This window comes from Trachypithecus francoisi, unplaced genomic scaffold (genome assembly GCF_009764315.1).
Source record: "Trachypithecus francoisi isolate TF-2019V2 unplaced genomic scaffold, Tfra_2.0 Lachesis_group21, whole genome shotgun sequence".
Taxonomy (NCBI): domain Eukaryota; kingdom Metazoa; phylum Chordata; class Mammalia; order Primates; family Cercopithecidae; genus Trachypithecus; species Trachypithecus francoisi.
In genome coordinates, this window is record NW_022681467.1 from 5,703,688 (window position 1) to 5,726,485 (window position 22,798).

Genomic DNA, 22,798 nt, shown 5'->3' on the forward strand with positions numbered 1-22,798 from the left:
ATCTGTTTCTATGGCTAGAGGATATATATACCCTCTAGATATGTATCACTAGATACATATACCCTCTAGATATACACACTAGATATATCATTCTTCTTTAAGGCTGTATAATAATTTTTTCATATAGTGTTAATCCTCTAAATCTTCTAAATATTTTATTCATAGCCTGCTTCTTTTTTTTAGCTTAATAATTATTTTTTCTTTTAATTTTTTTTCCAGTTTTGCCGTGGTCAACATTTGTGGTGCATTCCTTTTTTTAACTCTATATCTTGTTCCCCGCTTAAACCTAAGGTTCAAGGCCCACAGGCAGCTGTGTCTTTTTAGAAGGTCTGCATTTCTTCTTATTTTTGTCCGTCTTTACCAGGCTGCCCTGCATGGCCTGGTATAACCAGCATCTCTTCCTGTACATAGAACTTGCTGATTACCACCCAGTACTTCCTGCCTTGAATCCCCTTCTGTCTTCCCTCTACCACTTCATGTCCATTGCCATCTTGAACAGCTCTCCTATAAAACTGAGCCAATTAAGGCAACAGTTTATTCTGTATACCTTTCAGAGACCATTTATTTGCTTATTTTGCTTATATACATTATAATTATTTTGTGTAATTTGTGTATATTTTGTCTCTCCAAGCAAATTATAAGTTTTTAGAGGATACAGATTGCCTCCTGTGGCACACTTAACTAGGAAGACACTGAATGAACCTTTAGAGCTCTGGATGGAGTTTGCGCCTTCCCTGCCAGCACACTTACCATTTGTATGCATAACTTATGCCTTCCTAGAGCATTCTGTTCACTATATATGTGTGCTTGACCAGAGGAACAAATAGAACTTTAAAAGAAATTTCTTCCATATAATTTGGCATTCCTTCTTAGATCAGTTTAATTGGATGTAAGTTGACAAAGTAGAGGATATAAATAAAAGTTTCAGATCTTGAGTAACATAAAGTTAAATATAGTAATTTGTGAAAACATATCCTTCAAATGGAAAACATCAATTTATTTAGCTATTATTATTGTTTGTTTCTTTTTCTTTAGAAATTTGGGCTAGAAAGTTAAGTGTTATAAAAATGAAAACTTTCCTGTAGTAAATGCAATATTTCTTTTTGTCTGAAGATCTTAGTTCGAAGAAGCAGCAGCCCTGCTGAATTGGATTTGAAAGATGATTTGCAGCAGACACAAGGAAAATGTAGGGAAAGACAGAAGAGTAAGTTCCAGGAAATGTCTGTTCCTCTGACTACAGAGTTGATATGTTCTATTTTCTTTTTACATTTTATTATTATTATTATTATTATTACTATTATTATTATTATTGACACAGTCTCACTCTTTCACCCAGGCTGGAGTGCTCTGGCACAATCATGGCTCACTGCAGCCTTAACCTCCCCGGGCTCAGGTGATCCTCCCACCCAAGCCTCCTAAGTAGCTGGGACTACAGGCACATGCCAATGCACTCGGCTAATTTTTCTGTTTTTTTTTTTTTTTATAGAGATGAGGTTTCACCATGTTGCCCAGGCTGGTTTCAAACGACTGGGCTCAAGCCATCTTCCCACTTTTTACCTTCTGACTTGAGTAATAGCTTGTCAATTTGAGAGAGATGGTTGTGAAATGGAACCTTCTTATTCCTGGGATCCCAGGATTGACAAAAGGTTCATCCATACGTACAATGAAACAGTTCTATTCACCTGTATCTTGAGAGGCCTGTCTTTCTACCCCTGGGCCTTTCTCCAGGAGAGTAGTACATCAGAGGCTGATGGCACGAGTGAGCAGATAGACCAGAGAGAAAAATTATCTTCCCCAGAAAGTTCCCAGAGGCTAGAAGCAAAAAGCATCAGAAGTACATTGAAGTTAATGGGATAAATACTTTGAAATGAAATGAGGTTGGAATCCTGAGACGTATTATCATATACTGTAAAACACAGCCTTAGTACTCCGCTTTCCTGAAGTCAAGTGCCAGAGTAGCATAGTAAACAATGTCTCAAGTTCAGAACAGTTCTTGATGGGTGCAGAGGAGTTCCACCTTCACTCTGCTGGCTTAGAGCCCTTTGGGAGATGAAGTTTGGTACCTACCATTGGTCACCTGGTTACTGAGACAACTTTCAGTTCTTTGTGGGTAAATAGAGGACAGCAGATTAGAAACAGCAAGGGTAAGGGACTGTTAGGAGCACCCATAGGGTGAGCAGACAGAGATGTAGATGCATAAAGTTGTTATGAAGTAGACAGGAGACTTTGAGAAGCAGAACTGTCTAGGTTCATTTTATGTCAGACTAAATGGTTCTATACGTCTTCATAGCCCAGCCTTATTATATTATGACAAATTAGAACTTATTACTGTTTAAAGGGGAGAATTTCTGTTCTAGAAAAATCTGTTGTATTGGGACATTGTATCCCCAAATAACCCTGAATGAGTCACCCTTGGTCTACGTCTACCCATCAGGCTTGGAGCATACAGCATCTTTAGACTCTTCTACCCAGTAGAGTAAGCTTGCATTTGTGGTGGATCAGTTATTATCTTCTTCCTCCACCCACCCTCATTTTGTAAGTCCCAGCACACTTTAGGACTTGGTGTAGTTTGGGTATAGGGGGCACTGAGTGAAGACACATTGAAGAGTGCCACTTGAATGATACATAGTGGTGTTCATAATGGATATTTATCTCCTGTATTTGGAAGATTAATTTTCTTGACCACATGGGCACTTTATGAGCTCCTCTCAAGTTCTGCAGGTTCTGCCAAAGAACCTGAATGATTCCTGCTGTGTCTGCTGTTTGGTTACTTTCATATGAGTAATTGTGAACATTCTGATTTTCAGCTACTTTTTATCTTAAACTTTGGTTCTTCCGTTGTACCAGGTGAAAGTACCAACAGTGACACAGCTGTGGGCTGTATCAATGAGGCGGAGCTGTCCATGGGCCCATGGCAGACCTGTGAGGAAGACCCAGAGCTGAATACTCCCACAGATGTTGTGGCTGATGCGGATGCTCGTCATTGGTTACAACTGAGTCCCACTGATGCTTCGAATTTAACAGGTAAATTGCATTTTGGAAAAGAGGCACTAGTGCAAACAGCTCGGAGATCAGTTGTGAATCCCTGGAGTCCTGTATACAGAGGGTTCTGAAACAGTTGTAGGAGGAAGTGTACCATGCTCCTGACCACTGTCCACCGTAGGAGGAAGTGATGGTATTCATGTTAAGCCTTTACCATCCCTGACTGAATTGTTCTACTCTAGAAAGAAGAGTGATTTTTCCAACTCATATATGTTATAAATCCAGGATAAGTCAAGGAGTTTAGATAGCTTATTGATTAATTTTTTTAAATTTTTAAATAAAGTATTTGGTACATAAAATGTAAGTTGTAACATATACAGTATGTAAGTTACGGGAAACAGTAATGAAGTGAACACGAGTGAGTCTACTACCCAGCTTAAAAACTAGCATGGCACCCAAGCCAGTGAGGTCTCCTAGAGGTCTTTCTCAAATCCCTCCCATTCTCCCATTATTCTGGGACCCTAGCTCAAATTTGTTTTTATAATAATTTCCTTGATTTCTTTATAGTTTTACCATGCGTGTCAAGCAATATATCATTTCGTTTTGTTTCTAAACTTTAAAAATAATGACTTCATACTCTGTATTTTTTGCAACTTTTTAAATCTCAGATTGTTTGACTTCAGAGCCAAACTTTCTGGGTCGGCTTCCAGGCACTTCTGAGGAATTGCTGGGTGACCTTGAGCTAGTTATTTAATCTCTGTCCTTCTATTTCTTTGTCTTTAAATTTGGGATAATAACCCCTACTTTATAAAGGTTGTTGGAAGAATAAATGAGTGAACATCTAAGTCAGGTGCACAAAATAGTGTGTGTGGAGCAGTCTGCAGTTTTAGCTACACACACACACAGTGTGACACTGGGTAAGTGAACCTCAAAGGCTAAGTTCCCTCACCTGTATGACCAGTCTGATGAGAACGGGGAGACCATGGAGGAGCTGGGTTTGGTTTTGCTTTGTTTTATGGAGTGTTAGGAGAGACTCGTGCTCTGAGGAATCAGTGCGGGAAAGGCTGACCAGAGCCAAGACTTTTCTAGCTGCACGTTCATGTTCACACACAGAGACCGTGTATGAAAACGACCACCACAAAGTAACGTGTTAAGTAAAGAGTGTTATTAAAATGCCAAAATATATTTTAAAATGATTAACATAAAGGCTAAAATTTTACCTTAAATGGATTTTTTTTCAAACCAAGCAAACTAGTTTTCACTGTGTTGTAAAATTTAACCAACATCTCTGATATTTGGGAAATTCTTGATAGAATATCATTAAAACTTCATAAAAGTAACATATAAAGGTGATATTCAATAAAATTCTTTATAGACTAATAATGACTAATAATACTATTCATTGATATGAGATTTAACATTTACAAAGAATTTTGAGGCGTTCTCTTTGATTCTGTATGGGAAGCAGGCCAAGCTTATCATGTCTGTTTTAGAGATGGGGAAATTGAGACCCAGGGAAATTGTTATCAAGCTGGAGTGTGAGTTCCAGAGATGAAACTGACTTTCAAAGGGTTTTGACTCAACATGCAGTGCTGTGTCTACTCCTTTACACTGTGTTCCTGTTAAAATTAAAATTACTGTAAAGTCCTTTGAGCTACTTGAGAATCCTTACAGATTATCCAAGAGAAACTCATCATCGTGATACTATAGGAGGCAAAACTGAAGCTTCAGTAGGTTGAATTTACTTAAACATGGACTAGTTTTAATTATTTTTATTGAAAGGGAAGAAAATTAGGTGATTACTTCTTTTGTCTGTTCTTTGGAAAGATTAGTTTTGATCCCATTTCAGGTTATGTATTGGACAGCTCAATTTAATAAACCTCTGTGAGGTAATGTTATATGATGTACTCCATGTTGTGATTAACTCCTCCAAATACTTAGTTCTTCTTTGAAATACTAATATAGAGAATCAGTACATGCAGTTCAATAGTTCACCTTGTCATCTGTGAAAAGGACAAACTGTAATGTGAGAAGGTTTAAGGATTATCACAATTCTGAATTTAACTTTCTGTTCTTAAGAGAACAATTTCTTCATAAATGTTCAAACTAAAACTCATATGAGCCTGATTTTTAGGACATTTTGAGAAACAATTTGAGTATATCTTTGTTTCTTGTTGAATAATCCTACCAGTTATCAAATGCTTAGAATAATAAACTGCCTCCAAAATCTTAAATTCCTTCATCACTGGCAAACTGTTTACTTTTATATTTGCTTTCTCACTTAAATTATGTTTGCTGAAAATAACAGCTAAATTTACTGTGCATTGTCTTAAAGTTTACCTGGGATTTGTTTTAATCATATGTGGTAAGACATACAGACATGGAAGTGATTGTCATGGAGGAAGAATTTTCTACTCACAGATCCTGGAAACAGGTCATGCAGGGAAATACCAGGAGGCAGAAGGAACAAAATGGGGCAACAGCCTTTAGTGTCATTTCTATGAAAATAGCAAGGCAAGGCAGGGTATGCAGATTTAGGATTGCTAGTATGAATGACTTCAGTGGGCTCTGGAGCATACAGGCTATTTCTAGTTGCCTGGTACCCACCCAGTCCTGGGATGACAGGGCAGAGGATATTGACTTAGTATGTGAGAACTGGAGAAAGGAGGTAGTTGGAGGGTCTGAATTTTGAATTGATAGGTTTGAATATGAAAGACCTGCTGCCTGGTGAATAGACTTCTATCTCTAGGAATTAGCTAACCCTGGAAGTGGCAGTCCTTCCCTGATCAGTGAGGCCCTAATGCTGGAGCATTGAGAAAACAGAAAATAAGAAAATATAGTTAACATATACATACATTTAGTTCTGTTGAAATAGTCAGGGGAGGGGGACATTTATGAGTCTACAGCTAAGAATCAGTATTGTCATTTACCTCATCCCTTGTTTAACAGATAAGCTTATTGTCTAAAATACTGATTTGGATGCTATGAGAAATAAAAAGATGAATAGGTCATAAGCCACTATAGTTTTTAAGTGCTTACAAAAAGGACAGAAGACACAACATTTATCCTAATAGTCACAGATAATGTAATAAATTCTATGAAATTTACTTAAAGTTGTAATCATAGAGATAGACAAATAGATGGATGGAACAGAAGGTAAAATATAGAAATGAGTGCACAAAGATATGGAATCATGATATATATGTGGCTTGTCAGGGCTGACCAGGAAACAATGTATTGTTCAACAAATTTTTTGTGGGACAGGTACTTAGCCATATGGAAAAAAATGAAATAGAATTCCTACCTCATACCATGTCCAAAGTCAGTTTCAGAGGGATAAAATACATAAATGTGAAAAGGAAAATTGAAAAACTTGGAAGAAAACATTTTTTTTAAAAGGGTCTATTTTTTTTTTTTTTAAAAAAAGCTAACCATAAGAAAAGTGTAATTCAACCTCAGCAAAATGAAAACTCTATTACCAGATAAACTTTTAAGAATTCTGTGGTTTAGCAGAACCACAAAGGGAAAAAACCAGCTTTGTTGCTCTTTCCTTTCCATGTTCTTGTTAGCTCAGTGATAAGTTTTAAGGTAAGGTTTGGTGAGAAATGTTATCCAGCATCTTGGTTTAGTTGGGAGGTTCCAAGGTCTTTCTCTACTGGAATGCAGACTCCAGGAAGGGGAGGCCTGTTATCTGCTGCCTGCACAGCTGATTCTTGCTTCCAGGAATAGTGCAGGACAGGAGAGAAGCATTCAATAAATACTTGAATCAGTGAACAAATACACTTTAAGCTGCAAGCTGTTGTTTTATATAGCTGAAAAGAGCAATTAAATTTTAATTTTTTAGAAATAATATATGACAATTTCAAAATCTCTTTTATTTAGTGTGTTTATCACAGTCTTGCATCCAAACATTACAGAAATCTTTTTACCACTTCTGCTTTTAGTTATAGCTGTGAATATGAATTACATCTCCTGTTACCTGCCACTAAAATTGTTTTTCCAAGAATGCTTTGTCAGCATTCTCTGTCATCACCTATATTTTTGGCATTTTCACCAGACTTTGATGTGTTTAGAAGTCATGAAATATTAGAAAGAAAAATAATAATGATAGCTACTGGGGCATTGGTAGCTCACCTTCTAAAATCTTTGCAGTGAACAGTGGACATCCTTGAAAGGGAGAGGAAGAAGGAGAGGAGAGCCAGGCTGCACTGGTGGGAATGGGATGCCACCTTGCTGCTTCTCCACTTGATCATTGACATCCAGGCCAGGCCTGAAATTTCTGCCGCTAGAATTAAGTTGTTTCACTCAGGCCTTTGAGTTTGTTTTTTATGTTTAGATTTCAAATCAAAAGGAAAATTTGTTTTCAGAGACTGAGACTACGTTTCTTTAACACTGTGCCAAGCTTATATAAAATCGCAGCCATATAAAATCACCATTCGGCCGTAAATGCTTATTTTGCCAACTACCAAGACTTATTTTGTGGCTGAAATCCTTTCTATATTTGCAGAGTTCTAAACTTTTAGATCTCTTTGTAAAAATTATTTATGTGTTTGGAGAAAGATGATACAATTATGCTTGTAAGAGTTTTCACTTTAATAAAAAAATTTTAAGTTATAGCATTAAGTAGTAATAAAACAAAAAGATAGTAGGCTAGCATACTAGATTGCTAATGAAAATAAAATAAACTAAATATTGGGTATTTTTAGGGTGAACATGAAATTTTCTGAAGTCTCCCAAATCCCCATTTTTAATTAAGTGCTCCTTCACTGAGGAACCCTCTACATGTAAAATGTCAGCATCTGTTCTGTTATTTATGCTACCAGCAGAATAATTTTGGGCAAAACATTTCAACTCATTAACATTTTTGTTCATAGTAATACTGAGGAAACTCATACAGGCATCTCAGAAACTCCTAAAGAAGTCAGCATACCTTGATAATTTTATGGAGGATGTTGCCTAGGATTTTATCATCGAAGCATGAGTTTTTCTGAGTGTAAAGCAGTATTTAAGCAGATTTGCTATGTGGGATTCTTTCATAAGTAAGGGCATATTCGTTGGCAGGTTGCAAAGAGGTGCAGGTGATGATGAGGTACCTGTCTACACGTACTTAGAGTGGTTACTCAAGCAAAGCTCCAGTGTGATTGGGATGCTGGGGGCCAATCTCTGTTTTGGATAGCCACATTTTTGGAGTGAAGGTTAGCGATTAAACAAAGCTACAAATTATCTAATCCCCTTACTTTTTTCTCTCCTCAAGGGATTGAAAATGCCATGACATACTTTATGAGAAAAATAAATGCCATATTATGCTGCTTGTTGACTTGGGGACTCATGTTGATTCATAAGCATTTATTGATGCTTCAGCATACCTTCTCAGACTAACAGATTCCTGATATTGTACTTACTTTACAGAATTAGGATGATGAGTCTCTCTTCCGAGGTTTTATAAAAGTCAGAGAACCCAGAAGGCCCGTAGTTAGGCTTTTTGCACCCTGCCTTTCAGGCACAGTGTGTAGGAATTCCAGTTTGGAATGTATCTGCACATTTTAATGTGTCTCCTGAGTTGAGTATATGATACCCTTGTGGGAACTACAGATATGTTTTCCTCTAAGAAGAAACAGTGCTTCTGTGTTTGGGAAGGCCTTTCCATGACACCATGTGCCATCATTATTACATCTTTTGTTTTCGTGTCTTGGGGTCTTTCCATCACTAATTTAATAAGCATAGCTTATTATAGTGAGCAGCCGTTTTTGGACCTGCCCTGGCTCCTTTTCAGATTCATTTTTTTCTTGCCTGTTGTTGCCCTTGTCATTCCTCTACTTGAATTCCTCAGATTCAGATTGTGCTTCGGTTTGATTAGGCCTTAAAAATGCCGACAACATATACACTCAAGATGACACTCAGTGGGGGCTGATAATTGCCTAGAAATCAGCCTGGCTTTATTTGTATGGGGTGAAGAAGAGAACTTTGGGAATAATTATCTTAATAAATTAACATAATGTGTTCTATTCAAAATTAGGAGAATAACAGAATAACATAGATGTTGATAAAAAGGAACCACTAAAGCTGAGAGCATACATGCATGTACTAGAAAGCAAATAAACAATAGAAGACAACTAAAAATTGTTCTTTAAAAACAATAATAAAATAGACAAACAGGCAAGATTGATCAAGAAAAAAATGTTGGAGGTGAAAAGGGAACTACAAAACCAATATAAATTTTAAAAATAACACAATATGCTATTCAAATAGATCTATAAAAATAAAGGATAATTTCTAGCTTTACTAAACCTTCATGTAAAAGAGAAACTATCTTTTTCATCCCATTCAATAGAAAGAGAAAGAAACTCACTTCTGTTATCTACCTTGTGTTACCTTGATAACAAACCAGACAAGGTCAGTATGGAAAAAACATAATTAGAGACCATCTCACTTATAAACATATAAGCAAAAAATTCAAAATAAGGCATTAACAAATGAGATTGAAGAATATTGGAAAAATATCATACATCAGGGCTAAGAGAAGTTCATTCCAGGAATGCAAAAGAAAAGCCTATGAGAAAGATATCCAATAGATCCCAATTGAGGAACAGTCTATAAAGCAGTACTCCTTAAAACCATGAAGGTTATCAAAAACAAAGTTTTAAGAAAACTCACAGGTGGAAAGGAGGCTATGGAGACATGACAGCTATTTGTTATGTGATATCCTGGATGGGATCCTGGAACAGAAAAAAGAATTACATAAAAACTAAGGAAATCTCAATGAAGTGTAGACTTTATAATAATCTTTTAGTATTGGTTTGTTGTAATAAATATTCCATTTGAATATAAGATGTTAATAGTGGAGAAATTAGATATGGAGTATATGGGAACTCTGTATTATTGTCACAATTTTTTATAAATCCAAAATTGTCTTAAAAAATAAATTTTATTTTAAAAAAACTAATTCAGGGAAAAATTACCAAATATAAAGTAAATGCATTAAAGCCAACAAAAATTATAAAATAAGTGGCTTTTAAAAATAAGTGAGAGAAATGAGTAACAAAGGCATTACAAATTGTAATAATGCATATTATTAGAGACAGTAGAGTGAACAAACACAAATAACCCCACTTATTCTCCAAACCCTACCTAAGCCACATTGAAAGGATTTATATTAAATAAGACATAAATCCACAAGGACAAAGATGGCAGGAGAAAGACAGTAGCAACCAACTTCTTGAAGTTGCAGAACAGGTGGCCTGTGGTAAATGAATTGGCAGACCTGAGAATATTAAATCTTGTGTCAGTAGTAGGGAAAGCCAAGAAACAACCTGACTTAAATTAATGCAGGTTCTCTGAAAGGGTTAGAAAATTTCCCATACCAGGTAGCTACAGAAGTAGGAAGTGATGATGGGGCTGAAAACAGAAAGACTGTAAGTCTGTTTAAGAACTAGTTAGAGCTCTGTTGCCACGGGCCACTGCTTTTTCACCCTAGAAGATGGTAAAAGTAAATTTGGGGGGGTGGGGGTTGTGGCTTGGAGTCATTAACACGTCTGAGTGCAGAGATGCTGTCTTAAAAACAGAGGGATTAAAGGAGAGTTTACATACTCTTTGAGCAGGAGAGAGTCTTTCGAATTCCAGAAAAAAAAAGCAAAAAACAAAAAACTCAATATACATATATCTGAGGTTCTTCAGGAACACAGTGAAACTGACCAAAGACCATGCCTGCTTATGGACTCTGCTTCAATTCAGTCCTGAGCATGTAGAGCTGTCAAATATGTTGGTGGAGAAATGAGTTTAAACTTGAGGAAAGAAATCCAGGCCAGAAATGGGCATGTAGAGCTGTGAGTATATGGAGGGCATTGAAATATGTATGGCAGTAAGTCTGTATGAGATTAAGAAGGGCATTCGTATAGATAGAGAAGACAAAAGCTCCAGGGCCCTTCAGTGTCCGTAGTCCATGAGATGAAGAAGCAACAGCAAAAGAAGACCAGGTGAGAGTCATACCTGGGGGTCAAATGGTTGAAGCGTTTCAGAAAGCAGACATGATTACCTGAATCAAATGCTACTGAGGACTGGACATCGAGCACTGCATTAAACAACATGGAAGTCTTTGGTGGCCTACTCAAGTACCATGCCAGTGGAGAAAAGGAGAGAACACATGGGGGCTGAGGCTATGACACATGAGAACAGAGACTGAACTTTGTGCAGAGGCTGCAGGTTGGAGATGTGGAAACCAGAATTAAAAAACTGAGCTGCGGGAGATTAGAGGAATGTGCTCGGTCATGGAAGCAAATAGATACAGAATTGTGGAAAACGGGCCTGAGGAAGAAGCGTTAAATGCTGCAAGGGGCCGGGCGCGGTGGCTCAAGCCTGTAATCCTAGCACTTTGGGAGGCCGAGACGGGCGGATCACAAGGTCAGGAGATCGAGACCATCCTGACTAACACGGTGAAACCCCGTCTCTACTAAAAACTACAAAAAACTAGCCGGGCGGCGCCTGTAGTCCCAGCTACTCGGGAGGCTGAGGCAGGAGAATGGCGTGAACCCGGGAGGCGGAGCTTGCAGTGAGCTGAGATCCGGCCACAGCACTCCAGCCTGGGTGACAGCGTGAGACTCCGTCTCAAAAAAAAAAAAAAAAAAAAAAAAAAATGCTGCAAGGAAGTCAAAAGGATGAAGAGTGAGAAAATACAATGTGCAGTTAAAATGCTTGCCTCTGTTGATTATTACATACATACTATGAAATAAAATTTTTTTGTTACAATACATCATTCTTTAAGTGGTGCCTATGTGTCTTTGGCTGCTTTTCCATTTACTCTAAAAATGTAAAGGCTTATGATTTTAGGAAGCTGGAGACTTACTCAAATCAGTCTCCCCTAGCCTTTACTCATCCTAAAGCAACAGGTATCCAAAGAACAAAATTCTGTAACTTAATCGATAAAATTAGATATACATGTAAATCATTAAATTCTTCTTTAACTATTTGTTTCAATGCACGAAGTTTCATATTTCATAATTAAATATACATTACAAAGACATTCTATGCCTTGAACTTGTTAGCACACTTCCATCTCACAGCCTTTGCTCTAGCTTTTCTCCCTAACTGGCTCTTCCCCACATAGCTGCACAGCCAATTTGCACATCATCTTCAAGTTCGAGTCACATGTTACTGCATGCTTAAAATCTTTAGTCACTGGAGAACTGCAAACAAAAACCTCAATGAGATAACTGCTCCATGCCTATAAGAATGGTTAAAATTTTAAAAACCAACAGCATCAAGTTCTAGCAAGGATGTAGAGCAAGTGGAACTCTGGTACTTTGCTTGCAGGAGTGCAAACTGTAACAGCACTTTGGACAACAGTTTGTCAGTTTCTTTCTTCAGTTTAATGTTTATTAAGCATACACTTATGATTGGACCCAGGAATCTCACTCCTAGATATTTACTGAAGAGAAATGTAAACATATGTTAACACAGAGGCTTGTACACGAATGTTTATGGCAACTGTATGCATAATTGCCAAAAACAGGAACCAATCTAAATATCTACAGGTGAATGGATAAACTATGACACATCTATAAAATAGAATATTAATAGCAATAAGAAGAAACAACTGATACCCACAGCTGTATAGATGAATCTCAAATGCATTTTGCTGAGTGAAAGAAACCAGACAGAAAGGCTACAAACTGTAGGATTTCATTCATGTGACATTCTGGAAAAGGCAAAACTATAGGAACAGAAAACAAAGCAGTGGTTGCAAGAGGCTGAGAATAGAGGAAGGAGACCAATTATGAAGAGGCATTTTTTGGAGTGATGAGATCTTCCATATCTCAATTATGGTGGCAGTTTATGGCAACAGTTACATGAATGTATACATTCCTTAAAACTCCTTAAACCTGAAAGGGAGATTTCTTGTATGCACATCTTACCCCCATGAACCTGACCTAAGAACAACAACCACTGCAAATGTTACTCTGGCGTTGAGGCTTCCCTGGCCACCCATTTCCATGGCACTGTTTCTCACCTATCCTGCTCAAGGTTCTCCCTCTTCCTCTCCCCTGATTTATTAAACCCATCACAGGGTCTCCAGGAACTGTTATGTCATGTCTTAGCTTTTTGCTCTTTTAGTTTGAAGAATGAAAGTCATTTGACCGTTCTTCATTGATCCTGCTTTTCTCTCGTTTTAAATTCTCAACTGTTTCACATTTTTTGCCTTGATTATTTTACTTTGAATACATTAATTTTTGAGAATATGTAATTTGTCTTAAAGAAAAAAGATATGATGAAATCAAGATTGTTTACAAGATTAACAGATATGTTTTTCTGCATAGATAGCAGTGAGTGCCTCGCAGATGACTGTAGTATAATCGCCGGGGGGAGCCTCACTGGTTGGCACCCAGACTCTGCTGCCGTGTTGTGGCGAAGGGTCTTGGGGATCCTTGGAGATGTGAATAACATCCAGTCACCCAAGATCCATGCCAGAGTTTTCTGCTATCTCTATGAACTCTGGTACAAACTAGCAAAGGTAAGTCCTGCTATATTATTTTTTATTCTAATCCAGGAAAATGGTCGTATCATTTAATGTAAAAACTGTGTTGCAGTTAACTACTGAACATATTCTGAAACACAAATGGTACATTTAGACAAAGTACATTTGATTATGGAAGAGTAATCATATATAACATGAATATTTTATAAATGCAAAAGTTATTTCATTTAGTGCAAAAGTAGAATATCGCTATAGGATATTAAATACAGGATGTTAAGTAGTTCTAGTTACTCTCTTTATAAAAGTGATACTGGTTTTATTGTATAAAATTTGAAAAATGTAGAAAAATACAAAGAAGAAAATTAACATCACTATTCATAGAAATAGCCGATATTAATATATGGTCTTCTTTTTTTTTATGAAAGTAGAATCTTAGAGTACATACAATACTTTTTTTTTTTTGAGATGGAGTCTTGCTCTGTTGCCTAGGCTGGAGTGCAGTGGCGCCATCTTGACTCACTGCAACCCTCTGCCTCCCAGGTTCAAGCAATTCCCCTGCCTCAGCCTCCTGAGTAGTATATACAATTTTTATTCTGATTTTTGTTTGGGTTCTGACATTCACATATTATTAATTTGTTTTTCAAAAACATGGTTCATGTTTGTTCACTATAACTCATTGAAACGTTACTTATCATTTGGAATTCAGTACCTCCCCAGCCATTAACGTTCAAGGAAAAGCAATGCCTTTGTTTTGTATTTAAATCTAAAACCACATACAGTAAGCCAAACATACAATTCAAAAGGATAATCTCACAACAAAAGAGAAACTTATAAATGTTACAGGTTTTCACTTAACTTATAGAAATTTAAGTGAAAGCAGCTATTTGGTCATGGAAAATAATGTTGAAATACTGTTAGGATAAACGTAATGTTACCTACCCTAAAATTCTCCTCTTTGTGAATTAGATACGGGATAATCTAGCAATAAGCCTGGATAACCAGTCTTCTCCATCTCCTCCAGTTTTGATCCCACCTCTCAGAATGTTTGCATCATGGCTATTTAAGGCAAGTGGATGTGTGTTTATTCCTTTATTGCAATTTCCTCTTCCTTTCTGAAATTGAGTTTGAAAAATGTAATTGCCCAAGACTGCATGTTTTGAAGACAGGCTGGGTCTTACTAAATTCAGTGCATCCCACATGTCCATAAACAACTCTTAAGGAAAACTGAGAAGTAAATGAAATGTTGAAATGCTCTGCACCTGGGCTTGATTTAATCTGGAAACATCATCTCCTTGACAGGCGGCGACACTGCCAAATGAATATAAGGAAGGCAAACTGCAAGCCTACAGGCTGATCTGTGCCATGATGACCAGACGCCAGGACGTTCTGCCAAACGCAGATTTCCTGGTGCATTTTTATCTTGTGATGCACCTGGGATTAACCAGCAAGGATCAGGTATTCTGCGACTCCTTTATTGTGATTGCCCATTAATTGGAAGTAGCATAGCATTCTTTAAAGGCATTAGTAAGATTTATGAAAATACATCAGAAGTGTTGAATTTCTCAGTAGCTTCAACTCTTTTACACACAGCAAGCACAGTGGTCTTTCAAAAATGTAAATCAGGTTTCACATCCCTGCTTCTTCTCCCCAGTGACTTTGCAATTGTGTTGTGCCAACCGAATTTTAATTTTATTTTATGGCCTCTATGATCTAACCTCTGCCTTTGTTGTCAACCTCAAAATACTATTATAACCACTTTTTGTTTGAGTTCTGCATTAAATATGGTTTGAAGAAAGTGGTACTGATCATTTAAAAATGTTTGAAAATTGTTGTTTTAGTAGTTAGGATGTTTTTGTGAAAGACTTTACATGTAAGGTAGAAGACGAGTCCAGACATTTCTTGATAAGGAGTTATTTTAATTTCTCCCAGTGCAATTTAAGTTTGGTTCAAGTTCAAACAGAAAGGCCCAAGGAGCCACTAGCTACTTCCCCCCCCTTGTAGGCCCTGGGTTTGGGGTATAGGATGTGGCCAGACCCTGACCTTCCTCCCCTGGGAAGACTTCTCCTAGTTGAGGGAGATTATGGATAGGGACACATGGACTCTTGACTTGATTTGGGATATCAAGCAGGCAAATGATGTGATTGATTTATGCTTCACAGAGATTCTGGACTGCATTTGGAAGATGGATTTGAAGATGTGATAGTGATAGTGTGTGATAGTAGGATAGAATCAGAGATTGGCCTGTAGATGGAGAATTATTAGGAAGTGTTTAATACAGATTTTAAAAAACGATAAGAACTAAGCCGGTAGCATTGGGGATGGAAAGAAAGGAATAGAAAAGATTCAAGAAATTTTAAGGCATTTCATTTTATTACTAGGTTTTCTTAACCAATTAGAGGTATAGGGAGTGTTTGAGAATTTACCCTTTAAATTGTAAATGCTTATTAATGAACTTGAATAATTTATTAACTATCAAGTAGCTGTCCTTTCTGCATTTTTTGTATTCTTTGAAGGTATGATGCAGACACACAGACCTTTTGATACTGCTAGGGTACACGTAAGAAGTTATTCTCCTGATAAGCAAACTTTTTTTTTTTTTTTTTTTTTTTTAAGACAGAGTCTCACTCTGTCGCCCAGGCTGGAGTACAGTGGCGCAATCTCCACTCATTGCAAGCTCCGCCGCCTCCCGGGTTAACGCCATTCTCCTGCCTCAGCCTCGCTAGAAGCTGGAACTACAGGTGCCCGCCACCACGCCCGGCTAATTTTTTTGTGTTTTCAGTAGAGACGGGGTTTCACCATGTTCGCCAGGGTAGTCTCGATCTCCTGACCTCGTGATCCGCCCGCCTCGGCCTCCCAAAGTGCTGGAATTACAGGCGTGAGCCACCACGCCCTGCCGATAAGCAAACTTTTTTTGTTGCTTTAAAATGTACTTGAATTTAAAGAGTTTGCAGTGTGTATTTTACAATTTTGAACTTTAAAAATCATTGAACTCTTATATGAAATAACCATAACCGTTGTGATTTTAGCGGTGTATAGAGGACATCCGTGTAGCAGGCTGGCTTAGACCCATAATCTCATTTATTTCCTAGATAAATGTAGAAATAGGGACATAGAGTAGAATTGTTTGTACTCTCTGCTCAAATATTTTACAGCCATCTTTGCAAGTGGAAGCATCTTTTACAGAATGATGCAACTCGGTATGTGGAGAATTATGGGGTATAGAAAAGAGAATTAACTCTCAGGTAATAGTGAACTCCTTCAGTGAAAGAAACAAAAGAGGAAGGTTTACTTAACAATGCTCTACTTTTAAGAAGCCTTTTGCTAATATTTTGCAGGAAAAAAACATTTACTTGGAAATAATCATTAACTATAGATCCTTCTCATTTTATAAAAACAAGTAAGTTAGCAGTAAACAATGTTCCTTAGAATGAGTTTTTTAGAAAGTCACATAAATAGGTGAGTTTAGAATTATCTTTCTGTTTTAAGATGTGTTGATGTGGAAATGAAATAGTAAAATGAGATGAAATAAGAGTATGTTATATAGCATTTGAGAACCTGAAAAAAATTATTTTACAAATCATTTTCAAGAAATATGATTTTGTAGTACAGATAAAAGAATTTCCAAATTTTGTGCTTAAAATTGTTTTTACATCATAATGCATATTATGTTTTTAATTAAGTTAAGGTTCAATATCTTTTATAGTTCATAGTAGAATACATAAATCTTAAAGGATGGTCCAATGCTAACAGTAATCCCAACATTCAGACTTCTGAGACAAAATGAGGATATCATAAATCTCTATTTAAAATCAGCCTATTGTTTAGGCTATTAGAAGCTTGAATTTTTATGTGAGTTTAATAGAGTTGACTGTTTTCTTTAACCTTAACAATTATTGTTATATATTTTAGAAGCCCTGACTGTCTGCAAAACAGAATTACTCTAATAAACTTTATTCCTTTGCCAAAAGAAAATTACGCAGAAGACCTAATGAAAGAAACTTTCTTCATTTAAGTTAAGAAATGTCTCTGGTAATTAGTTTAACTTTTGATCCACATGTCTAAATAGATCATAGTGGTTGTTCCAGAACTTATGTAATTCTAGAAACACATGTTATATTAATTATAAAAAGAAAGAATTTGCTGTAGAGAATACAGTTAAATTCAATTTTTTAATTAACTATGTACCTGTGACTGTGTACCATCTCAGGGCTTCTATTTTGTGAGCATTCTCAAAGGGCCACACTTTTATATATCCTAGCACTAAAAGGATTTATTTATGCAGAGAGAACCTTATGAAAGATGTCCTGTGTTTTTAAATAAATAATCATAAATAATTGTTTAAAATTGAACATTATCAGTTTTGTCTCACAAATAAAATCCAAGGTGGGTTTCTTCCTTTTGCCTCTGGGTGGCACACTTGTCTGCACGACACAGCTTTGTGGTTCATGGGCCTTTGAACATTATGCTGTGTATGGCATGGTTGTTTTATGAAGTTCTTTCTTAAATCTGAAGGTATCAAAATTATGTCAGTAGTGACCAATAAAGTGTTGAATTAAATAAGTTATAAGATGCTAAAAATATTTTCAAACATAATGATGTTCATAGTAGTTGAAGACATTTTTTAGTTTAAAAAACAATTTGTAAAGTAGATATCTCACAAGTTATGTTCTCTGGCAATCCTGGAAAGTTATAGTTTCATCTAATATGATAGAAAATTTATTATGTAAACAGACATGGCCATTTGTATCTTAAAAAATAATAATACATATATCAAACAGCCAGAAAAAATGTAGTGCATTCCAAAACAACTGTTTTTAGTATTTTTAACCAGTTTTAATCATCCTAATAACTTATGTAATACTAACACAATGAATTTATCAAGTAGTATTTCCCACGGTCCATATGTAACATGGGTTCGTGGTTGATTGCTGTGATCGAAAACATGGTTTGAAATGGCTTTATTTTTTCCTTGACAATGAATTTTTTAAAAATTAGGCCGGGCGCGGTGGCTCAAGCCTGTAATCCCAGCACTTTGGGAGGCCGAGACGGGCGGATCACGAGGTCAGGAGATCGAGACCATCCTGGCTAATACGGTGAAACCCCGTCTCTACTTAAAAATACAAAAAACTAGCCGGGCGACGAGGCGGGCGCCTGTAGTCCCAGCTACTCGGGAGGCTGAGGCAGGAGAATGGCGTAAACCCGGGAGGCGGAGCTTGCCGTGAGCTGAGATCCGGCCACTGCACTCCAGTCTGGGTGGCAGAGCAAGACTCCGTCTCAAAAAAAAAAAAAAAAAAAATTGATGTTACCAGTTTACAAAATAATTAAGATTATAAACAGTTCCAGAATAACTATAAATTATCGAGAAAATTTGGCGTGACTTTCAAGGCTACCCAGCCTGCCTGTGAAGGAGTCTCCCGGTGCGCTTCCCTCTGCTCAGCTGCTTTGTGTCTGGTGGGCTGGTGATGGTGCTTAGGGGTATTTATTTCTTCAGCACTCACAGTGCTGGACTCTGTGCTGGGGACTGCATGATGTTGTACCATTGAATCTTCTCTGCAATTCAGTTCAATAAATACCATGGCCTATTTTATTTTACTATTATTTTTTAGAGGTGGGGTATCACTCCATTGCCCAGGCTGGAGCGCAGTGGCACAATCATAGCTCACTGGGCTCAAGCAGTCCTCTCATCTTGGCCTCCCAAAATGCTGGGATTACAGGTGTGAGCCATAGTGCCCAGGCCCCTGAGACCCATTTTATAAATAATAAAGCTTCAAAAAAGTATCTAAAACTTTTGCCCAGTGCCACAGGCTAAAAAGGCTGTTGGAATTCACATACAGGCTTGGCTTATTCCACCAGGAATTTTTTTTTTTTTTTATTGATTCACAGCTTGCGTGTTGGTGCAACAGTCCTTGATGTTGTTTCTCCCTTCTGTTTTATTTTTCCTAGGCTCTGCCCTTGGTCCCACTCCACTTCAGAATCCTCCTTATTAAAGTACCCCGCCCCAACCTGGAAAGGCCTTTCCACAGTTGCCTTCTCAGTTCTTCATCGTCCTTCAGTTTCTCTTCTAAAGCTGTTTCTTGTTGTTCTTTGTTTTTCCTAACACTTAAGCAGCTTTTTCACGTCAGAATTCCCCAAAATAGTTTGACATGAAAGGACCTATGATTTGGATATATTAAAAACAGTTTCTGTTAATTTCATGATTATTTAAAACAGATGGAAAGATCAATATGTGTGAAATGGAAAAGGACAGTTGAGGAAAGGAATTTTATTTTCATGTTTGTAAGAACATATATCAGAGACTGGAAAGTTTCCTTTGCTTATTTGTGAACTATTTTTTAACAATGACTTACAGATTTAATGTCTGTTATACATCAAAGTTAAATTCTCTTTTAAATGTAAAGCCTACATTAATGTAAAATTATTGTTGCAAATTTGCATATAGACATTTTGGGAAATGTGAGTCTTTGTCATTTTCGTCTATAATATTGTATTTTATAATGCACCAAAAAAGCATGAGGCCTCTCTCCAATGCAGAAGTGTTTGTTGTTCTGCCCTGAGGTAACATATTTGGATTGTAACCGCATAAAGTTAAGATCTAGTGTGATAGTGTGATAAAATGTCTTCGTTAACAGTGTGGACCTCAAGTCAGCTTGTCTGATTTCCAGTCTTGGCTTTGTTACTTATTAGCCAAATCATTTGGGTTTGCTCTGCCTTGGCTCCCTTATCTATAGAATGAGGATAATAATGGTGCCTACCTTAGAGGGTGGTTTGAAGACTTGAAAGAGGTAAAACATGTAATGCATTCAGTCTGGATCATGGATATGATCCCTCAGTAAGCATGAGCTCTTGTAATAATATTACGGGTGAGGAGAAGAACAGCAACTCCATCATTTGTTTCTGATATCTTAAAGTGTTGATTTTTTTTTTTTAATTTCCCTGTACATTTTCTTACTTTGAACATAATGATTTGACTGGAAAACGTAACTAGGCATTGTGGAATTTTACAATGTGTGGAGAAATAACCACTCCCTGTGCTGTAGACAGGCATACCGATTGATACATTTGTTTTACCCATGTATGCTTATGATCCAGAAATGCTTCTTTTGTCTCCATGGCCATCAGCTCACTTTCCCTTCACTTTTCACCCACCCAATGAGCCTTCTGTACAAGGAAAGCTAGAAAACTGAACACTGCATGTCCCAGACTCCTTGCAGCTGGGTTGGCATTGACCCAGATTCTGTCCAGCAGAGATACCAGCCAACATGGCACTTGAAAGTGGATGTGGGGAGCGGTGGGCAGCAGCACAGGGGGAGCTGGATCCTCCTGTCATGGAGGTTCTGCTCTGACACCAGCATCACTGGTGAGATTAGCAGACGGTGGACTTTGCTGGAACAGCCTTGTGATGTGGCTGGGTGTTTCTGCTTAACAACTTTTTCCTGACTGTGGAGACTTGTGATTGGTTCCCTGGCACTTCTAGACTTTCTATAAGCCATCTGACACCCTCATAGAAATCTCTTTCTTCTTAATCTCAAAACAGTGGATTCTCTTGTCTGCAAGGAAGAGACAAGGCTCAGCCAGTAACTGCTCTGAAAAGTGCTGTGCTGGGCACTGGCAATACATGATCAGCACTGGTTCATATTTCAGTTGCTGAATGCACTTGAGCATTAATTTAATTTTTCTATTTTTAAAATTTTAGCCACATTTTGTAGGCAATAATATTTAGCTTGTAGGAACATTTTGCTTTCATTTAACTCTACATTTTTATGAACTTTTTGTCACATCAGTGTTAAAAAAACCATAATTTTACACATCTTATATAGAGCAGTATTGTATCACAGAAGTCAAAGTAGTTCATGATTTTCTTAACGGATGTTACAACCCCGTCTCATGAGGTATATGATGGAATAATATAATAATAAACAGTCGTTTGTAAAAAGATCCCATGGGACCCCTCAGTGAGCATTAAAACTCAGCAGTGAGCTTTGAAAGCAAGGTGCAGGGGTGATACTTGTAAATTGGCCATACCTGACTCTTTTAATAACCTCAGACAGCCTGTATCATGCAGTCATATGTAATAATTGCATCACCTTTTCTCAGACAAAGAATTGTTCTTTGCTGAAAATTTAGTCTTATAACTATAGAACCATATATATGTTAGATAAACATAAATTTCAAAGTATATTTAAGGTGAAACATGAGTATTCACTTCCAGAAAAGGTAAAGAATTAAGATGGCAATTTGGGGGCCTTGTTTATCTCAAATCCCTGGAAATAATTTTAATACATGTCTCTCAAGTGCTCATTCTGTAAAGCAAGTGATTTTACTAAGGTTTTAATTTATAGGATTTTAACTCAACACTAGCAGATAAAGTATTTATTTGTGAATTTAAAGATCTAACTGATGTTCCGAGGATGAAATAATAGCCTTGATGTGTATCAGTAGAGGAACTTTAGACCTTTTGATGGCTGACTTTGTTAAAGCTTCATTTAAAAACAGTTTTTAAGAAAAACACAGAAAACTATAGTCTTATACAATGAGTAAAAATAGGACTAATGTGGGGCCTTATTCCTAAGGTTTTTAAGAATTGGAAAATGTACTTCCAAGAATTCAGGAGATAAGATGTCTTCAGAATATATCGACTTTCAACAATAACATATGACTCTCATGGATGGCAGGCCTGATACTGGGAACTACAATACCTTAGAGCTAGACTTAGCTTTGTCACTCACTGGACATGGGGCCCTCACCTATCCACAAGTAGTCAAGTGAATGAATTGGGCTATAGAGCCTCTCAGACCCTTTCCTAATCATTAAGCATTCTTTTTTTTTTTTTTTTTTTTTTGAGACGGAGTCTTGCTCTGCCGCCCAGGCTGGAGTGCAGTGGCCGGGTCTCAGCTCACTGCAAGCTCCGCCTCCCGGGTTTACGCCATTCTCCTGCCTCAGCCTCCCAAGCAGCTGGGACTACAGGCGCCCGCCATGTCGCCCGGCTAGTTTTTTGTATTTTTTAGTAGAGACGGGGTTTCACCATGTTAGCCAGGATGGTCTCGATCTCCTGACCTCGTGATCCGCCCGTCTCGGCCTCCCAAAGTGCTGGGATTACAGGCTTGAGCCACCGCGCCCGGCCTCATTAAGCATTCTTAGATGCTTCGATTTATTTTTAGGCATTTTATTATTAGGGTCACATCACTCCTTCCTAAATGTGGCACAAAGTTCAATGATCTTTTTGTGTTGAATATATTTTCCTGCCATGGTAAAAACCTAGTCAGGTTATGAGAGTGTGAGATGCATAAACAGGTATCTGTAATATCCATCAGCTTGTGCAAAAAACCAAATAAGTAGTGATATACATGT

General features: G+C 37.3%; 1 protein-coding gene across 8 annotated transcripts in view; it reads left to right on the forward strand.

Annotated features, from left to right (window-relative positions):
- The window catches only part of RALGAPA2 (Ral GTPase activating protein catalytic subunit alpha 2), a 325,653-nt gene that overhangs the window by 125,128 nt on the left and 177,727 nt on the right, over positions 1 to 22,798 (forward strand). For all 8 annotated transcript variants that reach the window (XR_004431099.1, XM_033185465.1, XM_033185462.1 and 5 more), the window contains 5 exons: positions 1,114 to 1,204; positions 2,848 to 3,024; positions 13,293 to 13,486; positions 14,417 to 14,515; positions 14,750 to 14,905. Coding sequence is in view for 7 of the 8 variants with exons in the window: in XM_033185465.1 (XP_033041356.1) it covers positions 1,114 to 1,204; positions 2,848 to 3,024; positions 13,293 to 13,486; positions 14,417 to 14,515; positions 14,750 to 14,905 (717 nt within the window). In the remaining variant the exon portion in view is untranslated. The remainder of the gene's footprint in view (positions 1 to 1,113; positions 1,205 to 2,847; positions 3,025 to 13,292; positions 13,487 to 14,416; positions 14,516 to 14,749; positions 14,906 to 22,798) is intronic.